The sequence below is a fragment of the Nannobrachium achirus genome (assembly GCF_963921795.1).
Source record: "Nannobrachium achirus genome assembly, chromosome: 11".
In the NCBI taxonomy this organism is placed as follows: Eukaryota; Metazoa; Chordata; class Actinopteri; order Myctophiformes; family Myctophidae; genus Nannobrachium; species Nannobrachium achirus.
This window is the reverse complement of record NC_137820.1, coordinates 21,397,471-21,418,798: the sequence shown is the minus strand read 5'-3', so window position 1 is coordinate 21,418,798 and position 21,328 is coordinate 21,397,471. Positions and strand designations below refer to the sequence as shown.

The window sequence follows — 21,328 nt, the reverse complement described above, 5'->3', positions numbered from 1 at the left end:
CTATAAAAAATTAAAAAAAATAAGCAAATATTCGACTTTGGTGAACAACGTCGAATAGTGACTTATTCGAATATTTGGTGAATGCCCTAATGTGTATTTGGTTACATGTATATACTGATAATGACAATCTGTTTGTTACTCAGTGTAATTGCAATAGTCATGAACCACTTTCAACTGGCGTCCCTGTTTTGGGCCTGTAGGTGGAATGAAGTTCACAAAAATGTGCTGATCTACAAGCTCACAATGCGACACTTTGTGAGCTCTATTTCCGCTATTCATTGCATGACATCGGACGAAGTATATAGGGCATAAGTGGTTAAACTAGCAAACCTTGTAAAATGAGACATTGCTGTTACAACTTTCACTTGCAGACACATTCCCCTGCCTTTGCCTAATGTTTGTGAGAAGTGCCATTAGCCGCTAATTTCTCTGTGTTTGTTTCCATACAGCCTTCAGACCAACAGCTCGTGGCCAAAGTAAATACGCAGCACAGCTGTCAGTGGATCTGGCACTGAAATTGTATTTGAGAATAATCATTTTGACTTGTTAAACATTGATGCAGCTGAGAAGTGACATTAGCCAAATGTGAAGTTATCCAAAGTAAAAAAAAAAGAAGAGGAAGAAAAAAAAACAACAGTTCCCAAATCAAGTAAGTGATCATGTAAGACAAATCTGTATGTTAGGCCTCGGGCCACTAGGCGGCAGGGAGGCAGCAGGAGAAGGATCATATAAGAGCGTTGATTAACAGAGATGAAATGCTCACAGAGATGCAGAGAAATGGGAGGGAGGGAGTTAATGAAGAACCTCTGTTGACACCTGGTCTGCCTGATAATTTGATCTGCGTATGATGGCTCAGAGTTTGAAAGGCACTTTGTCCAATTAGAAAGTGTGCTGCAAATTTCCACCTGCCCCTGACAGAGATGAAGTATCTCATTCAGAAGATACTGTGGCTCTGAGCCAGCTAAGAGAGCCCAAACATTGCTAGTGGAGCAAGCAGCAGCTAATGAGAATCTCAAGCTATACTCGTTTCCTTGATTACGCGCAGTATTTTACTGCCTTTCAGTGGCTCAGACCAGCAAGCATCAAATTAAATGATAGGAATTTATGCAAGAGTATGACCAGTTCTGCGCTAAATCTTCTAACAAATGGTTATTTTTCATACTGTATATTTGAAACTTGACACTGGATAAAGATACATTTTTGTTGGCTTTGAACATTCTTAAGGAAGTCACATTCTTCTATATAGTGTAACTCAGTGTTTCCTAAAGAGTGCGTCGTAAATATCCCAGTTTTTGAGCGGTGGTCACACCGTCTCCATAGCGTGGCCGTGTGTGTAGGTATGTATGTTTGTTTGTTTGTTTGTTTGTTTGTTTGTATGTATGTATGTATGTGGGTGGGTCTGTATGTAGCCTCAAGTGGTGTAGTACCTTTTATGACCACATATGTTAAGGGAGGGGCGCTGTTTTCAGGCCAGGCCAGGCCAGGCACACACACACACGCACACACACACACACACACACACACACACACACAGGGGGGGGGGGGGCGGGGGGAGATAAACCACCGCTCAGTTCACACGGGTGTGATTCTTTTTTTTACATTTCCTGTTTTCTGTTTAAAGATTCGTTTTTGGCTTTTCTGCCTTTATTGAAAGTTCAAGTGAAAATTGACAGGAAAGAGGGAGAGAGAGATGGGGAGAGACACGCAGCAAATGTCGCCGGGAACAGGACTCAAACCTGTGACACGCTGCCTGTCAGGCATTAGAGCCTATGTGGTATGCATCTGGACCGCTAGGCCAGTGGGCACCCTGTTTATTTATTCATTTAAAATATTTTCCAAAATGTTACACAATATGTTGTGAATTTCATAAAAGTATTTCATAAAAGAAAATCCATATATTCAAAAACACGTTTAGGAAGTAGTGAAAATAGCTGATCTACAAGCTCGCAACACATCACATTACAACTTGTTTTTGTACGTTTGGGTCCTGGGGAGATACCAAATGTATATTTTGGGTCTTGAACTAAAAAGTTTGGGAACCACTGGTGTAACCCATGTCTTTTGTAACGACTTTTGTAAAGTAAGTTCATTATTAGTAGGAGGGAGCTTGACCGAAGGCCCCGCACCTGACAAAATGCACTATTTTGTTTTATATAGTGCTTTGAATGCAAAGATTTCAGTTTAGTTATTAATATCCATATGTAATTAATCCTGATAAATGTGGACTGCGTGCTGGATCATAAGAACCCTGCTGATAGCATGGTACTGTACAATGTATGAGGAAGCTCTGTCAGATATGCCACTGTCAACACCCACCAAAGACCTCCATCTTCCTATTTCTGTATGTCTATTTCTGTCTGTCACTTAAAAATAGGCTTTTAACAACCCAGCATGGTGTTAATCATCAGTCCCACAAGTAGTACATCAGGAAAATAAAGTAGCAAATATTGATCATTAAGACAGATAAACGTATGCCCATGAACTAGAGTGTGACTGGTGTTCCATACATGGTGAGGAGTCAGTGCCAGAACAGAGCGCAGCGGCATTGATTGAGCCCCATGGTGGCACGCGCTCTGTCTTCATATGACTCCTACTGCAATCAATCCACATACGCAAGAATCAAATATTCATTAGTGGCTTATTCATATTCAGAATCTGTATTTTGGAAAATAACAATGGGATAGAATGGTCTGGCTGATTACAATGATTTTGTGAAGTATGAAGAAGGGACAATTGTGATAATCTTCTATTATTTAATGAGTAAAACTGTGGCTTGAGTTGTGTTCATTATAGTTGTCTCGTAGACCGCAGAATACGAATGAGGAGCTACATTAAATAACAAAGATTATAATGTTATGGTCCATCAAAAAACAGAAAGTGGTGTCAGGCTATTAAATACGTACACATTTGCCTGCAGTTTCAGAAATGCTCTAGCCAAGATACTACAGTAGCATGTGTTTACAGCATGCAAACTCAAGTATTATGGATTGGCCTGAAGGTCAATAAGGTCCTTGGACAATACATCGCTGACTGCTCTGGGTGATTTAATTAAATAAGAACAAGCTAATAGTTTTGCATATGGTGTGATTCAACGTGATTAATACATATGGGTATTGTTTAACTACTCCAGTCCATTGGCCTTGTGTAATTGGCAAAAGAAAACTGGAGAGATGGTCTTCCATGTTAATAATTAGTTGGTTCTGCACTCTAAAAAAATTCTGTCCAACCTCACCAGATTTTAATCAAGGGCTGGAAATAGTATCTGATTGTAATCGGCACTCCACTCAGAAGTCACCAGGGGTGTTTGAAGAGTGCGTCAAGCCTGAGAGTGGAGCTAATTCCATTAAGCAGCGTCCGTACCTGGAGGGGACGGATCTGTATCTTTCTCTTTTTTATTTATGAGATTAAGTCACGCTTGTTACCCCAATATAAATAATCAAACCAAAAGAAATGACACTGATTTTCAAGCTGTCTTATCTTGCCACGTCTCAAAAAGTTTTCCGTTTCTCTCAGGTGACAAATAAACTTTGACGAGCATGTAATACTCAAAAAGTATTGAAGATGCAACAAAATGATTTAAAAGAAGAGCAAATGAAAAGCAAGCATTGTGTAGATAAGAGGCAAAAGAAATTGAAATGTACTTATCTGAATGACACTTTGCTGATGGTACGTAAATACCTGTAATGTATTTGTGTGCATTCTTGTACTGTACAGTACATTGTTACACTTTGTTTTGTGGACAATACATATATCAAAATGTTCAATAATATCAAAATATTTAAGTTTTTAGGGCTAATGCTCCATTAGTAGCCATAAAACTTAGCAGTCTTCTGTGTTGCTGAAACACTACCAAAGTTGTGCTGAAACATTTATGGTAAAACTCCATTAATTTCAAAACTACGATTAACAAAATAGCATTATTAACGTTAGGTGTGCCAAATCAATACTTACTGTAAGAACAGGGAATTGTATGGATTGTGTCATAAACATTATTATTTCAATAGAAATCACCACCAATAAACCAAAACACATCAACATCATGATAGTGATTGAATACACAGGACCACAATGGAAACAAGCCCCTTGGGCTTTTTGTGTTATCCTTTTGGTAATCATTCAAATATCGTTACAACTTGCAACTGTTAATAAAGTATTCTATCAAACAATCAAAACGTGTTCCTTTGAACTCAAGGTAGGCCTATATAAAAATGCTACAGAAACTTTCACAAAAAAACCCACAAAGCATCAAAAGATCTTGGTATGGACCAATGAACAATTTCCGCAAAAAACAATACAACTCCCCTACATACTGACCATTAAAACCATGTTTCACACATCTCATAATGGCTATGTGACACAGTTTATATCAACAGTACCAGTAGGCAAAGAAACATGCCTCCCTCTACTACCTCTACTGTGCCATATCTAACATATAATTCAGCGAATGTCTGTCTGTCTGAGTGAGTGAGTGAGTGTCTGTCTGAGTGAGTGTCTGTCACAGCGTTTCTCCTCAGTGGCTGGAGCAATTGATCTGAAATCGCATCACCAATAGCATATGAACACACCTGACATAACTGTGAAGCCCGTTTGTCACTTTCACAAATCGTTTAATTGATATTAATTTATTAGTGAATTAATTTTTCCCATTGACTTATAATGGGAATCGCAAAAACTCACATTCAATATTTTTTTCTCGCAAACCATAGGGGCTACAGTTACAAAACTCTGAGAGGAGATTTATAATGATATCAAGGATTAAATAAAAAATAACTTTGTCAGTTGGCCTCATGGTGGCGCTATAACAGTCCACTTTACGTTTCGGCCTGTAACTCTTGAACCGTAGGTCGGAAAATTAAAATTCTTGTTTCCCTGGATTCCTTGGGTCAATACGCATCTCCCCATATAGGCCCCGCCCATTTGCGTCAGGATAGATTTTCCGCCATTTTGAATTTTCTCCAAAACACACTTTTTGCTCCTTTTCCTACATATTTTCTTCAAATGTCACGAAAATGGGTACACATGATCTCTGAACCCATGCAATGAACATAGTCAAGGGATATTTTGATAGTCCATACCGTTCGTTCGTAACGGGCTTCCAAAGTTAGCGGGAGGGGCCCGTTTTGCAAACAATAGCCATAAATCACAAACAAAACGTCGAGTCAACACTGAATTTCTGCCACAGGTTGCGGGTGGCTTACTCAACGAATCCCCAGAAGCATTTCCAATTCCACCCGTAGAGGGCGTCACAAACGCGCAAAACGTAACCGTTTCGTTCCAAAACGCGTTTTTCAGGCGGACCGACCCTCTCAAAAAGAAACACAGACTACTCTGCGGATGGTCTCACGGTCCAAACCGCTGCACACACACACACACACACACACACACACACACACACACACACACACATAGCCATTAAACGAAACGGGTATTTCTTACATTGATGCTCCTACATATTATCATGCAAGTACCAGTTAAAGTTACTTTCCATCCCTCATATACCGTGTGCACAGTGCACATCCCATAACCCACACACTGCACATCATTTCGGAGCTCATATCTTTGAACGGGTAAGGACTATCTATACTATAATTTTGCGAATGTCTGAGTGAGTGAGTGAGTGAGTGAGTGAGTGAGTGAGTGTCTGTCTGTCACAGCGTTTCTCCTCGGTGGCTGGAGCAATTGATCTGAAATCGCATCACCATCAGCATATGAACACACCTGACATAACTGTGAAGCCCGTTTGTCACTTTCACAAATCGTATGCTGTATATTAGCATTTTTATGGTGTATCTATTATCTATTCTGCATCTAGCTTGAGGCGTTTCTCCTCAGTGGCTGGAGCAATTGATCTGAAATCGCATCACCATTAGCATATGAACACACCTAACATAACTGTGAAGCCCGTTTGTCACTTTCACAAATCATATGCTGTATATTAGCATTTTTATGGTGTATCTATATCTATTCTGCATCTAGCTTGAGGCATATATGCATCTAGCATGAGGCAACATGTTTAACCAGTGTGTGTGTGTGTGTGTGTGTGTGTGTGTGTGTGTGTGTGTGTGTGTGTGTGTGTGTGTGTGTGTGTGTGTGTGTGTGTGTGGGGGGGGGGGGGGGGGGGGGGGGGCCCCCGGTTGTCTGGCCCTGTTACAGATTTTGTCCAAAATCATGCAGATCGGTACACAGTATCTCTGTAGCCATTAAACGAAACGGGTATTTCTTACATTGATGCTCCTACATATTATCATGCAAGCACCAGTTAAAGTTACTTTCCATCCCTCATATACTGTGTGCACAGTGCACATCCCATAACCCACACACTGCACATCATTTCAGAGCTCATATCTTTGAACGGGTAAGGGCTAGTTCTTATTAACCAGTCATATACTAAAAATCACACCCGTGTGAAGTGGAGCTGTGTGTGTGTGTGTGTGTGTGTGTGTGTGTGTGTGTGTGTGTGTGTGTGTGTGTGTGTGTGTGTGTGTGTGTGTGTGTGTGTGTGTGTGTGTGTAGATCATGTGTACCGATTTTTGTGACATTTGAAGAAAATATCTATACTATAATTTTGCGAATGTCTGACTGAGTGAGTGAGTGAGTGAGTGTCTGTCTCAGCGTTTCTCCTCGGTGGCTGGAGCAATTGATCTGAAATCGCATCACCATCAGCATATGAACACACCTGACATAACTGTGAAGCCCGTTTGTCACTTTCACAAATCGTATGCTGTATAATAGCATTTTTATGGTGTATCTATATCTATTTAGCCTACAGTACCTTTTGTGACCACACATGTTAAGGGAGGGGCGCTGTTGTTCAAGCACAATCACACACAAACCCACACACACACACACACACACACACGGGGGGGGGGAAGGGGGAGTGTGTGTGTGTGTGTGCGGGCGGGCGGGCGGGCTGGGGGGGGGGGGGGGGGTAGCCATTAAACGAAACGGGTATTTCTTACATTGATGCTCCTACATATTATCATGCAAGCACCAGTTAAAGTTACTTTCCATCCCTCATATACTGTATGCACAGTGCACATCCCATAACCCACACACTGCACATCATTTTGGAGCTCATATCTTTGAACGGGTAAGGGCTAGTGTAGGAAAAGGAGCAAAAAGTGTGTTTTGGAGAAAATTCAAGATGGCGGAAAATCTATCCTGGCGCAAATGGGCGTGGCCTATATGGGGAGATGCGTCTTGACCCAAGGAATCCAGGGAAAAAGAATTTTAATTTTCCGATCCACGGTTCAAGAGTTACGGGGCAAAACGTAAAGTGGGCCGTTATAGCGCCACCATGAGGCCGAGTGATGTAATTATTTTTCGATTCATTCTTAAAATCATTATGAATCTCCTCTCCGAGGTTTGAAACTGTAGCTCCTATGGTTTACGAGAGAAAAATACTTGAAAGTGATTTCTTGCATTGTCCCATTATAAGTCAATGGGGACAATTAAGCGTTGTTTTTTGCCGATTACGTCGGCATGGTAAGGCGGATCGGAACGAAAGGTAATAGAACACCATTCCTGGCCGAGCCGCACATTTTGATGTATATATTGCGCGAGTGGCGTAAATGGTGCGGCACTAGTTACGCGCCGAAGTCAGGCTACATACACACAGACACACAGACAGACAGACAGACACACACACACACAGACCCACACAGCCACGTATAGGGAGCCTGTGTTTCACACAGCTCCAAAAACGTGTGACAGAATGCCATATATATTTCCATTAACGTCTCGATCAGTCTGCCGATACTCATCAGACACCATGAAGGCCTTTACACAAAGCCACCATGAGAGCCATTTAACCTACAGTAAGCAAGCCGAATAACCACAGTTAAGGGACTCTTGGGGTGTGTTGTTCAAATACCACAGCTTTTACACCGTTACCTCTTGCTGTTTTAAAATACAGCACATGCACGTAACGTCTGTGAGACTCTCTGAGACTGGTTGTGTTCAACATATGTCAGTGTTGTGCAGTCTGCAAAAGAGTCACGTGCCTGTGTCACACTTGAAAGGCTCCCAGTTAACCTAACTGTTAGGGGGACAGCATTTTGTATGGAGAAAAGTATGATTTTCTTCAAGGGCAGAGGAGTGATGTTTTTTTTTTCTAATACTATCGTTGGTCATACAGATTTGATCAACTATTTCCCAGTTGAATACTGGAAGATTGTGACAGAAGCTGCGTGATCTTTATTACCTTTTAACCACCTCCATCCTACCACGCCTCTTCTGAGAGGCCCCTCTTCATACAGCAGTGTAGGGCCCTGGCATCTTTACTGTAGGTGCACCACTGCACCAGTACTTAGGTCACAGTGTACTGCGTTAAATTTAGACTCCTTTAACACTCTCCAATAATGCATCTGGAGTATTTCCGTTCATTACTATTCAGACTTCTCTATCTAAGATTTGATCTTCTGTAATTGGGCCATAGATCTGAGCTACCATTCACAGCTGGAGATTTCACATCAAATCTGGTGCCTGTCACCAGACAGAACTTCCTTGCCAGCCCCAGTTGAGCCACTGGTGACTCAAAACTCCAAAATAAACGGCCCCCAAGAAAAAAACTTTCTGATTTAGTCAAAGTTCAGATTGATGTCTGTATATACTTTTTTAAATCAGTATAGACAATTAGGGCAAACGATTAATTGACCACATACACTCAATAAACTTGATAATATAATTCACTAAGTACTACAATGACACAAATCATTATGAACTTTCTTGAATGTCAATTCCCACACCATTAAAAATGTAAATAAGATTACACTACCAGCATTTTTTTCTTCTTTTTTTTTGCAACGTAAACTTTTAACATTCAGATCCAGATGTTTATGTTTACTCAGCGTTCAACTGAGTAAAACTACTGGCGGCAGTAGCTTAGTGGGTAGAAAGGCTGTCTAGTAATCAAGCCGGTCACCAGTTCACCTCCCGCTCCTAGCCCACACAGAAAGTGTCCTTGGGCAGACGCTTACCAGTAATCCCTAACTACTACCCAGTGGTGGAAAAAGTACTCACATTTCATACTTAAGTAAGAGTACCAATACTGCAATGTATAGTATACTCTGTTAGGGTGCCCTCACACCAAAATACCTAAATGAGAGTGGAATCCGCGTTCCGCCAATGCATTTCAATGATATTGAAGCGGTTTCATGCCAGCAGAGGATTTCTGCAAAAAAGCTCCCTTATCATTGAAATGCATTGGCAGAATGCGGATTCCACTCTCATAGGTACTTTGGTGTGAGGGCACCCTTACAAGGAAATGTCCGGAATTCAAAATATACTTGAAAAAGTACAGAAGTATTGGTATCAAAATGTCGCGATGCAATGTGAATTTGTTGATCGCCTATTTTCTAATTACCAAAATATACAGTATATAGGGCTGAAGTGGTTAATGGTATGTTTTGTAATAATAATCCAAATCTACAAATTAATGTTTTCAAGTAAATGTAGTGGAGTAAAAGTACAATATTTGCCTCTGTGATGTAGTGGACTCAGTAGAAGTAAAGGTATTGGACATTTTAAATACACAATTAAAGTACCAGTAAGACTCCCTAAATCGGGAGATAAGTGACCGTCAGGTCGCATACACAAAATGTAAAAGTCAATAGTAGCCAATCAGGAGGGAATATGGGAAATGGGACAGATCCGTGTTGATGACATGACTGTAGAGATACTGTGTACCGCTTTGCGTGATTTTAGGGCAAAATCTGTAGGAGCCGTGTCCAAAAATGGGTTTTGCAAGAATCGGCCTCATGGTGGCGCTAGAAGAGGGCCATGTGAGAAGTGAGGTTGTGGTTTGGCAGCCAAGGAGTGTGTGTGCAAAGTTTGGCATGGATAGGGGCAACGGTGGCGGAGATATGAGGAGGGCAAAAGTGTGAGGTGACTGCGCTGCGAGGCGTTGTGAGCTTGTAGATCGGCTATGTTTGGCTAAAGTTCTCAGAATATGGACACTAGGGTTCAAGTGGTAAAAAAGGAGAAAAAAGGTTTTTATCACTCAAAGATTTGGAGGACCACCTCTAGTAACTCTAAGGACCACCTAGGGGTCCCGGACCCCCTGTTGAAGACCCGTACCCTACGGGATTAATAAGGTCTGCAAACAAATCAAACCGTAAAAGAGAACATTCCAGAGTGAAGTTACAGTAATTTATGGCTGGTAGACACCTGGTGACCTAAGACTCTGACCTAAGTATTTCCCCAACAGATCCTCCATTTCTGTCTATATGAACTGATTATGAACTGATCAGGAGGTCACTGATAGTGACGTCAAAGAAAATGGACACGCAAACTGTCAGGAACTTGCAAAAGAATGTTGCTCTTTATTCTACGTTTCGGTCATTAGACCTTCATCAGGACGGACAATTTGAATAAAACGTTCAATAAAGAGCAACGTTTTCTTTTTATGCCAGATGCTGACAGTGTGCGGGTCCTTTTCTTTGATGTCACTATCAGAGATCTCCTTCTGAATATACCGTATGCACTTTTTGTCGTGTGCACCTGTCACCAACCTTTGAGGTGTGCATCAGCCTTTTTCTAAAAATGTCTATATGAACAAAAATTACAGCAACATTTGAACATACTGTATTTAGACAAACACAACTGGCAAAGCACTGAATTAAGTCCATAACTGTCCAATACTACATTTTGAAGATTTTCAAATACTAAGAAAATCTGTATCATGTTCATCCAACATGTGAGATTTGACCTTTTGACACTCATAACAACGCAAGGACATTGACAATCAGAAGCACACAAATAACACTTTCAAAGTTAACAATGCTGAAGTCTTAACTAATAACCTTTAAGTCAATAAAACATACAGGATCAATGTAATAGTTATGTTCCGTTTAGTTTAAACAATTGTATCTCTGGACTATTGAATCTAATATAGAATGCAATACATACAGTAGATGTAATACGTAGTACCCACCCAAGGATAATTTTGATTAGGTCAATATTACTGAGACTTAACTTTGAATAGGCTAATTCTAAACCAGTACATCTGACAATACAACTCCTAGGCCTGGGGCTAACACAAACCATACGGCTGTCTGACAGGTATCAACAAGCGAGCTTGTGACATATCACCTCGCCCACATCTAAGGATTAAGAATCAGGGAGGAACAAAACCCATTATTATGTCATGGGCAGCCTGCCAGGAAGGAAAAAGCAAGAGACCTTATGGAGTTGCTCTGCAGAAAGTGTCCATACTGGATATAATGTCTGCTGAGCCTACACCTGGATCAGGGTGCTCTTTAAACTTTGTTGTACATTTGTGTCAAATGGCAAAAATAACACATTTTCAACCTTCAGCTAGCAACATTGTCATATGACTACTGTAAGTATAATTTATTGTAGGAATTTGAAAATGTCAGAGCCTCGCTAATGCTGCTGTCCACTAAAGTGGTGTGTGAGCTCCAAGCCAGCTCTGGGCTTTCTGAGACTTTGTGTAAAACCTAGTTTAAAGGCCTCTGCCTCCCCACACACCATTCGTCTTCTGTCAGCCACAGCTAAATACAAGCTGCCACTCCAGCAGACAACTCTTATTCCTCCCCGTGCAAACACAACCTTTAGACTGGAATGGAGAGATTTTGCTTTATGAGTAAAAAAAAAAGAAAAAGAAAAAAAAGCCCGCACCAAAACATTTAACGCTTTGCATTGGCTTATCATTCTCTTTCTTTTCTTTTTATAAGCAAATTTCGGACCTCAACTACCAAAACTGTACCTTATGGTGTGATATGCTTTCAACAAAGCAAATACGGACTAGCAATAGCCTATATGCCTATAGTGCCTACGTCTAATTAACTTCCTTAAACATTAGAGATAAGAGTAGTGTAACACAAATAAATCAACAAAATGCCTAAATGGTAGAGCAACCTTGATAGTATTTACACAGTAACTGTGTAAAGTATCAAAATAAAAAGTCATGGCTTTAAATGTAGATTATATTGTAAAGGACTGATGAGCCCAATGAACTGTAATACTTTCCTCCACAGGAAACCATGTTCCACTTCACCAGAAGAGAGCTTTCACAATGTTCCAGCTCAAAGAAAACAACATAATTTTATCTAACACGCACGATGATACACTATCAAAGCCCTTTGTTTCATATGGTTGGCCATGTTCCTCCTCTTTATCTATAGGAACATTATGTTCAGATGACTCGTTAGACGCTGTGTAAATGAGTATAACAACTATGTCCAACAACACCACAGTAGAACAAGGACCAACACAAACAGACCACTGTACATCACCAGTAACAGTACATTCACACCCTGTACTGTGATGTTCAGCATTCAATGCAGGCAATTTTACAACTGGTATTACTACATTGCAAAGATCTTGAGTTAGTTGAACTCTTGAGATTGTAAATATGGACCCATATGGGTCCATTTTTATATCCTCATAGTTAAATGAACACTCATTTAACTATAATATTAACAGTAATGATAGTGGAACTGCACGCATGCATGATAGTGGAACTGCACGCGTGCATACACGCAGGCAGGAAGGCAGGCACGCACACACATACCGGTATGCATCCACGCACGCACGTACGCACACACACACACACACACACACACACACACACACACACACACACACACACACACACACACACACACACACACACACACACACACACACACACACACACACACACACACACACACACACACACACACACACACACACACACACACACACGCACCTCCAGCAGAGCGGGGGTGCAATCTCAGGTTATCAGAGAAGATCCTGGACACTGTGGGTCTTATCAAATCAATGCGGCTTCAGAGCTTCCCTGTGCAATATTAAGGCTTCAGCCAAGCCTCTGCAGAGGCCGTCAACTTACATAACCAGGCCATTAATATTGATTGTTTCCAAATTTTGCGAACGGAGGGATCTTTTGCAATATGAAAATAATACTTGCACCCTTTCTTCTTTCCAGTAATGATATCCACAGACCTCCAAGGCCCGTTGCCTGACCCACTCACGTCTTACAGCAGCGCTTCTGCTGAAGTAAGCCTTTTCTACTTAAAGGGTATTAACGCTCAGGGTTAAAACAGTAGTCGCTCTGCATACATGATAAGAAATGTGCATCCTCGGAAAGTCTGCAGCAGTGTCTCAAAGTGTGGTCCGCGGACCCCCCAGGGGTCCCTTGCAAAAATGAGGAACAATTTAACCATATTTTCATCATTCGGCTGTTTGAAAATAGCCATTGTGATTCGAGTTTGTTTGTTTTTTGTTAGTTATTTATTACATTTTTAACAAACTTGTAGAGCGGGTGGGGAAAAAGAATATTGAAAATAACCAGTAAGACTCCCTAATCGGGAGATAAGCGACCGTAGGTGGCTTATCTCCACAAATAGGGCAAAAATGTGTTTTTCCAAAATCTTCCTGATCCATGTTGATGACATGAGTGTAGACATGCTGTGTAGTGATATTCGTGATTTTAGGGCAAAAACTGTAGGAGCAGTGTCCAAAAATGTGTTTTAAAAATCGGCCTGAAGGTGGCGCTAGAATAGGGCCATGTGAGAAATGAGGGGTGGGGTCTCCGCGTTGCCTTGGCGGACGAATAGGTACCGGCCCCGGCTCTCCCGGACGCTCCTAGCCCGAGTTACGGCATTTTATGTGCGCTGCAGTGGCAGGGGGTCCTCCACTGGGGGCGCCACCACTTTTGCATCCGTTCTGGAGCACGAGGAGTCGGTGGTCCCCGGGAATTCCCCGTGAGCAGCCCCGTTGGGGTGGTCATTTGGTCATTTTTGCACATTTGGTCATTTTTTACATCTGGGGGTCCCCCAGGGACCTGGGGGTCCCTGGGGCTCCGGGGGTCCTTGGAGGTTGTAGTTTGGCAGGCAAGGAGTGTGTGTGTAAAATCTGGCATGGATCGGGTCAACGGGTGCGGAGATATAAGCAGGGAAAAAGTGTGACGTGTGACGTGTGAGCACATTTGGTCATTTTTTACATCTGGGGGTGCCCCAGGGACCTGGGGGTCCCTGGGGCTCCGGGGGTCCTTGGAGGTTGTAGTTTGGCAGTCAAGGAGTGTGTGTGCAAAATTTGGCATGGATGGGGGCAACGGTTGTGGAGATATGAGCAGGGCAAAAGTGTGACGGACTCACTGACGCACAGACAGCCCGTGGAGGTTTTGGTAGTAAATGCGACCTACGGTCGCAATAATAATAATTAACACATTTTCTCGAAATGGCACAACATTTTTTTTCAAATGGAGGTCCGCAGCTAATTACATCAATTTGGGGGTCTTTGACATGAAAAGGTTTGAGAACCACTGGTCTACACAGTAAAACCCTAAATGTTCGGGGCGCCCGATGGCCTACTGGTCCAGGCGCATACCACATAAGGCATTGCCACATAAGGTATTGATGGCTGACGGCGTCGCCGGTTCGATTCCTGATCCGGACAACCTTTGCCGCATGTCACTCCCCATCTCTCCCCCCATTTCGTGTCAGTCTACTGTCCTATCTAATAAAAGGCATAAAAGCCCAAAAAAACTAATCTTAAAAATAAAATAAAAAAACTAAGTGTTCCAAATGTAAGGGTCTCTTTGGTTCCATTTGTACACAGAGTTAAATGAGCATTGAGGATTTTACTGTGTAAGGCAGCTGGCATGGAGGGAAACTGCAATCCAGCACAGCAAGTATCTGCTGTATTTCAGATGTTGGTTTTTGTGGCTAACCCAAACAGCAAGAGTCTGAACACACCACTGTAATCCTGAAAATGTCTGCAAATGTGGAAGCTTGACCAGAAGTCAAGCACATTTTTATTGTGGATTTAACTTGGTTTTCTTCTGATCCTATACGACTACGTACAGCTGCAACAAACCAGTTGCAATTACATTTGTTATAGAACACAAGAATTTAATTCAAATGTCTATATGGCAGCTGGAATTTTATAATTCCCCCTCCTCTCTGTGACAGGTTCTATTTTACTGATGTATTACTTAACTTCAAATTATGCAAAGCTGTAAGACGCAAATACAGTAATGTGTAACATATAGCCTACTGTAGCCTATATCGCATTTTAGTTCAGTGTGTGAACATGAAACAATAAGCCACAACAAGTTACAAACATCACGAGGCGCTTTCTAAACATGTTATCATACACATTAACTGTTGAAGTTAAAAAGACAGAAAACTTCACAGAATATTTCAGAAAACTTTATGGATATAAAGCAAACTTCCTATTGAATGCAAAGAAGTCCCCACAGAGGTTTTTTCCAACTGAACATGTTTCATTTTTCCCTCCTCATTCAGCATTACATAACAGAGCAAAAGGCGTCCTTTTTCCTGTCTTTCTCTCCCAGACGCACTTTAATCCAGTGCACATAAACGGGCCGGGGTGAATATGGGTCAGCGGGTTAGGAGTGTCTCAAAGTCAGACTTCTTAAAGTAAATCAAACTATGAAGTCTCGGTCCGGGAACACCCCCCGTCCTCCCAAACTACCTGTCTATGCCCACTATTACATAAGAAGTGGCTGTCTTCTCCCAGCAGCTTTAGAACCAAACCAGTGAAAAAAGTGAACAGTTTCACGTGAGATACAAATACATGCAATGAAGGGAACTGTTAAATTAATGGTTCGTGATTATTTATCAGTTGTTTTACTTAGTTATTTATTTTATTATTTATGTTTTTATTTATTTTATTATTATGTTTTGTGGGGGGGGGGGGGGGTCATATTTTAGGTGAAATCTGATCTGTAATGATTTCTGCTCTCAGCTGCGCGCAGCGCGCCTCTGTTTATGGCTAAACCTGTTACATAACCAGCTTACATTCCACATTCACCATATCACACTCTAAATATACCTCTTCTTCCGCACAGGACGAGCGGGCTGCAGGCTGCTGCTGCTGCTGCTGCTCACACAGACACACAACAAACACACGCGCAACAGCAGCCTGTAAATGAATCAAATTGTCACGTCCATATAAATGTTCGAATGTGATTGTCCGCGTGCACGCATTCAGCGCAAGGCGTGTTATTTCTTTTGAACTTGGGCGAGCTTTGGTTTGCCTGCTGCTGCTGCGAGAGGCAGTGTGGAGGGGGGTGTGGTTAAACGCTGTCTGTTACTGTACAACATGGACGGGACGTGGACACATCATGTCAAATGAAATGAACCGAGCGTCACTTTTAGACGAGACGTGTGTACAATTCAGACTTTTCCTGGAATAATTGACCGAGGGCCCGTGGCATTATTTATTATTACTGTCTGACTACATACGCACGCACGTCCGGGGAAGTGGACGTCGCAAATGCCAATGCAAAGCCCCTTGCATCACTGCTAGCCTGCAACAATAATATTGCACGGCTATAACACATTTCAGCTGCAGCTGAAACGCAGGCATAATAATAATAATAATATGTCTACCCAATAGGTTTGCCTACAGATAATGTCTGCCATACGACACGACCATGTGTGAGCTGACAGCTACCAAACGTCACTTCAAAGGGGAGAATGGGATCTAATCGATACAATGTTTTTAACAGTTTCCAAAAGTTCACTTTTGACACTTTGGAGCCTAACGTGTTTAGTGCACACAGGTTGGCCTGTCAGGGCTTTAAGTGAGGCATCTGTCGACTCATTTAAGTTGTTGCGGGCAAATGGATTTATCTCACGTTCGGAATGAATGTGACATGTATGACCGCACCATCCCTCAATGATCTGAGCTGTCAGTGGAGCTTGAGCACCATGCATGCATGCAAGGCGACACACACAGACAGCGACAAGGCAAAAAAGCCGCGATGGTACAAAATACTGTACATGTGTGTCCCCGTAGCCTGATTGATTTCATTTCTGACATGTGTGCAGCTGCTTGGATGGACGCGAATATTTATTATAAGGCTCTCCCGTGGTGCAAATTAATCCGCTTTGAAGTTTGATCAAATCCCGTGATCACTGATCAATATAACATTTCTGGTATAATGAGAAATGCTGGTCTGCTTACCTCTGTTGGTGCTTGAACAGGTCTGCCTACGAACCGGGGCTGGATGCTGGTCCGCTTTTCGGAGCGTCTCCAGGTTTACCGGGGTTTCCCTGACCGGGGTAGCCGGCTCCGAGGCGCTGTTGCCCGGGTCGCTCGCTGGATCTGGAGGGGACTCCATGTTGAATTTTCAGGTTTACCGTTCAACTATCGCTACTGTACAAACTAATTCTGTTTGATTTGTGAGCTCCGCGACAACGTCTTGCTATCTATTTTAGAGTAGAACTAAAGAAATGTGAAATGCGAGTGTGTCTGAGGTGGGTGTGTGGGTCTGATTGTCCACTAGCAGCGCTAGTGAGAGCTCGAGTCATGCCACTGAAAAGGGAGAGGTTGTCAATAGCCGATGAATAGATGTAGGCCTACTAGTAATCCATGCCGACCGAGCCTGGGTACTTTTACATGGAAGTCTAGCAGTATTTTGTTTTTGTTTTATTTTATTATCACGTAGCTCAATCCAACTGTTCCCCAAACAAAACGTTTTATTTTCTCTCCCTACAATAATACAAAATGGAACGATTCAATGTTGCAGACTCATGTCTCTGAATCTGAAATTGAAAATTACTCAGCCCTATGACCTATACAGTTATTCTCAATGTATTTGTCAGGGGGGAAATGAACACCACTCGTTACTGAACACTAATCAGATAATAACATAATAATTGTAAAATAATGTGCCTACATAACTAACTCAAATAACATTAGGTATAGACCATGGCTATATTTAAACATTAGAATATCTGCTACTACCACGCACCCTGATCATCATCATCATCATCATCATCATCATCTTCCAAACCATCATCATTACATTCTGAATCAAACCCACGAATTCAAGTAGGCCTATTGGCTTAGCCTATAAATAATGCATTTGAATTATTAACTTTATAAGAAATCCCTTCTCAGGAGAGAGTGATGATCCAATGATGATAATGAAGACTGCAAATGAATATAGTTTATTCATTTAGTAGAGTATGGATTAGTGGGGAAACGTTTTTTATTTTATTTCTTTATCATCAACTTTATCCTGGGTAGGAGCGGTTCGGCAGTCTTACTGTAAATTAACTTAAACTTATTAGAGCGTCTTATTAGAGCGTCTTCCTGTCTGTGCTTCGAGGTCCTCAAGAAGAAGAAGTACGAGAGTATCTGAATGTTACGCTTTAATGTGCTATCGTGTCCAGTCCAGCAGCCAGCAGTAGTCATCAGCCGGTACTGTCATTCTGTCAAGCATGCCTGCGCGCTGCTTGTTGTACAGAAATTACAAACACCATGCTTTCTGCATGTGATCCGCGGCCACGCTCCAAGGCAGAACCACGCCCCTTTTAAAACGTTGCACGTGGACTTTGACATGGCCCTGCCCCTGCACTGCCTGTGCGTTCAAAATAGCCTACCTACTGTATTAGCAGGCAAAGCACACTTGAGGTATTAAATGATAATACAATTCTTATTGGTAACAGCCAGGAAAGGTGGGCACTAAAACGTTCTGTGCACTGGAGAAAAAACTGGGTACCTGGGAAGAGTGGAGTGGGCAATATAGGGAAATGTGGGCACCCGGAAGAGTTGGTACTTTGGGGTGAGAAGATTGGGCACTAGGGAAATCTGGGCACAGAAACAGAGTGTTCACCAGGAAAACTAGACACTAGGAAGAGTGGGCACCAACACAGCGTGGGCACCAGATCTTGGAAGAGTGGCCACTAGGGGAACCTTTCTTGTATTCTTCTTATATAATAATAATTAACAGTAAGACACCCTAAGGGCGAGAAGCGACCTAGCCCTAAAGGGCGAGGTCACATGGGTGCTTTGGCATGTATATACCCTTCTGCTGAGTTGGTCGAGTCATCACTGTGATGTCAGAACAGGTCAGCTATATCCATATGGAGATGTAGAGTATTGACCAGCTCCATATATGGAGGTCTAGGTTATGATCCAGTCGTCTCCATGTATGGATATCCAGGGTTTGATGAGGTCAGTGTCGTATTCTTCATTTATGGAGATCAAGATGATGATAGTCACCAGTCTTGATTTGCAAATGAATTCTGTCTTGGCCATATATGGAGCGTCCATATATGGGCATTCTCAGATATAGGTCTACACTTAATATTGATGACATTGGGACAGGGATCTCCATATATGGGCATAAAAGGGAGAAGGACGGAATTAATTTGCAATTGTCACTCATGTCACGGCAACCACACTGGTTAGACTGGCACAATATGTCCATATGTGGCGGAGAGAGTCGCAGCCCCAGCCTGAAGCCTCAAAGGTCTAGTATCTGCCCTTATTCCATAGGGATATCCCTTTGGAGCGATGGTTAAGATATTGGACTTTCACATGGGAGGCCTGGGTTCGAAGCCTGGGTGGGGAGGTCCGATTCACCTCCGTTACATTGGTGCCGTGACCCGGATCTGGGCTTCCCCGTAGGAGGAGGTCAAAGGGGGGTGAGTGTGGCGGAGAGAGTCGCAGCCCCAGCCTGAAGCCTCAAAAGTCTAGTATCTGCCCTCATTCCATAGGGATATATCCCTTTGGGGAGGTTCGGATCACCTCCGTTACACTTATATGGGCATTCCCAGAGGGGCTTAATATTGATGGGCATAAAAGGGATTCTATTAGTGTGCTTGCCCTAACAGGGCATCATCTGGGAATCAGATGTAGAGGTCAGCTACATATATGGAGGTCTAGGTGATGATCCAGTCGTCTCCATGTATGGTATGGATATCCAGGGTTTGATCAGGTCAGTGTCGTGATTTTCATATATGGATATCCAGGTGATGATAGTCAGCGTCCATATATGAGCACTGCCAAATATGGGCTTAACACCTTCTAAGCCTGGCCGTACTCCCTCGGACTTCCTACTGGGTCCCATCAGCCACGCCGTCTATTCCCGGACTTTTGATATAAATTATAATAAAAAAAAAAAAAACATCGGAAATTCTTCTCTGTGTCTTTTTGGAGCGATCTGAAAGGGTTAATATGCTCTGACAGTCATTTTCTGGTGCTGGGTGTGATACTCCTAATATCCAGCAGGCCACGCCGTTGACTCACATTCTGGATGGATGGCTGGCCAGGAGGAGCCTCATCCTCTCCCCAGTGTTGAAACTCAGCAAGAAGCTCAAACAAGATGGCTGGTCTTTGTCTCTGTTCGTGGATCGCGGTTTCAATCACGTTCGGGCGCCGCTTCTCTATCGCTCCTTTCCCTGCTTCGCCGCACGTAAACGAATGGAATTGATCTCCCCTCCGCCTCGCCAAAGTAAGATCGCCGACCTCTGCAGGATGAATATGTACGCTGTGTCGAGCACTCCAGTACGTGTTGTTATCATGTGGGCTTTGTTTTTTTAAAACATGTTTGTAAATAAATGGCTTATTTCTTCGGCGCTACCTCTGTTCAGAGGGTTCTGCCGCGGCTTGCAACGTGTTAATATTGATGACATCAAATGGCGATGGAACTCGAAACAAGGGTACAGGGTAACTCGATAACAAATTTATTGAGTACCTGGTATCAATAGGCTTTGGGCTTATCAAGGTTGTTATCAAGCATAGCGGCCCATGACGTCATGTTTTAACAATCAAGACAAGAGGCGACCAAGAAATTATTACAGTACTATTCATAATATAAAGCCATTTAACACTGTTTTAATGATATTTAATAATAATATTTGTTCTTTTGTCAATTGTCATCTTCATAGATGTTGTTGGTAAGCCACAAACTCACAGTCCAACAACTGGCCAATAAAAAAAGATACCAGTTCTGTTCAGAATTTGTTGTCTCACGTCTTTCCATGAAATATTAGAAAACGCACAATAGTGGGCTCGATAAAATCCCGTCTCAATAAGCAGGCTTGATTAGGTGTAGCAATAAAAATGAACAAGCTCCATCCCTAATCAGGGATCTCCATATATGATTGCCAGGCTGTCTTGGTCATATATGGAGCGTGGCAGTCAACAATGTGATGTCACAACAGGTCAGCTATAGACATTGAGGCATTACGGACTGACTGACTGACTGACTCACTGACGGACAGGATCTGCAGAGTTTTATAGTACGGTCATAACTAGTTGTATTAGTCTATAGTCTAATATGCAATGTAGAATTATGTGGAATGCCCTGAAAAAATAAATAAATAAATGGCCTGAAAAAAAAAAAAAAAAAAACATCTATCAGGAAACACAATGGGAGGTAATGGAAATTCCCCTCGATATTATTATTACCTTTTTCTCCTTTATAGTGTTTCTATTTGTTGATGACATGTATTATTGTGTTAATTTCTTATGTTGATGAATTGAATACTTAGGACCACAATGGAAACAAGTCCCCAGGCCAGGACTTATTTGTGTT

The 21,328-nt window shown here is 42.2% G+C and overlaps 1 protein-coding gene across 1 annotated transcript in view; it reads right to left on the bottom strand.

The window, feature by feature from the left end:
* roraa (RAR-related orphan receptor A, paralog a) overlaps positions 1-17,119 on the bottom strand; it is a gene marked incomplete at its 5' end in the record, with an annotated part of 326,120 nt that extends 309,001 nt beyond the window's left edge. The window contains one exon of the mRNA XM_080737835.1: positions 16,963-17,119. Coding sequence (XP_080593961.1) covers positions 16,963-17,119 — 157 coding nt within the window. The remainder of the gene's footprint in view (positions 1-16,962) is intronic.
* Positions 17,120-21,328: the final 4,209 nt, after the last annotated feature.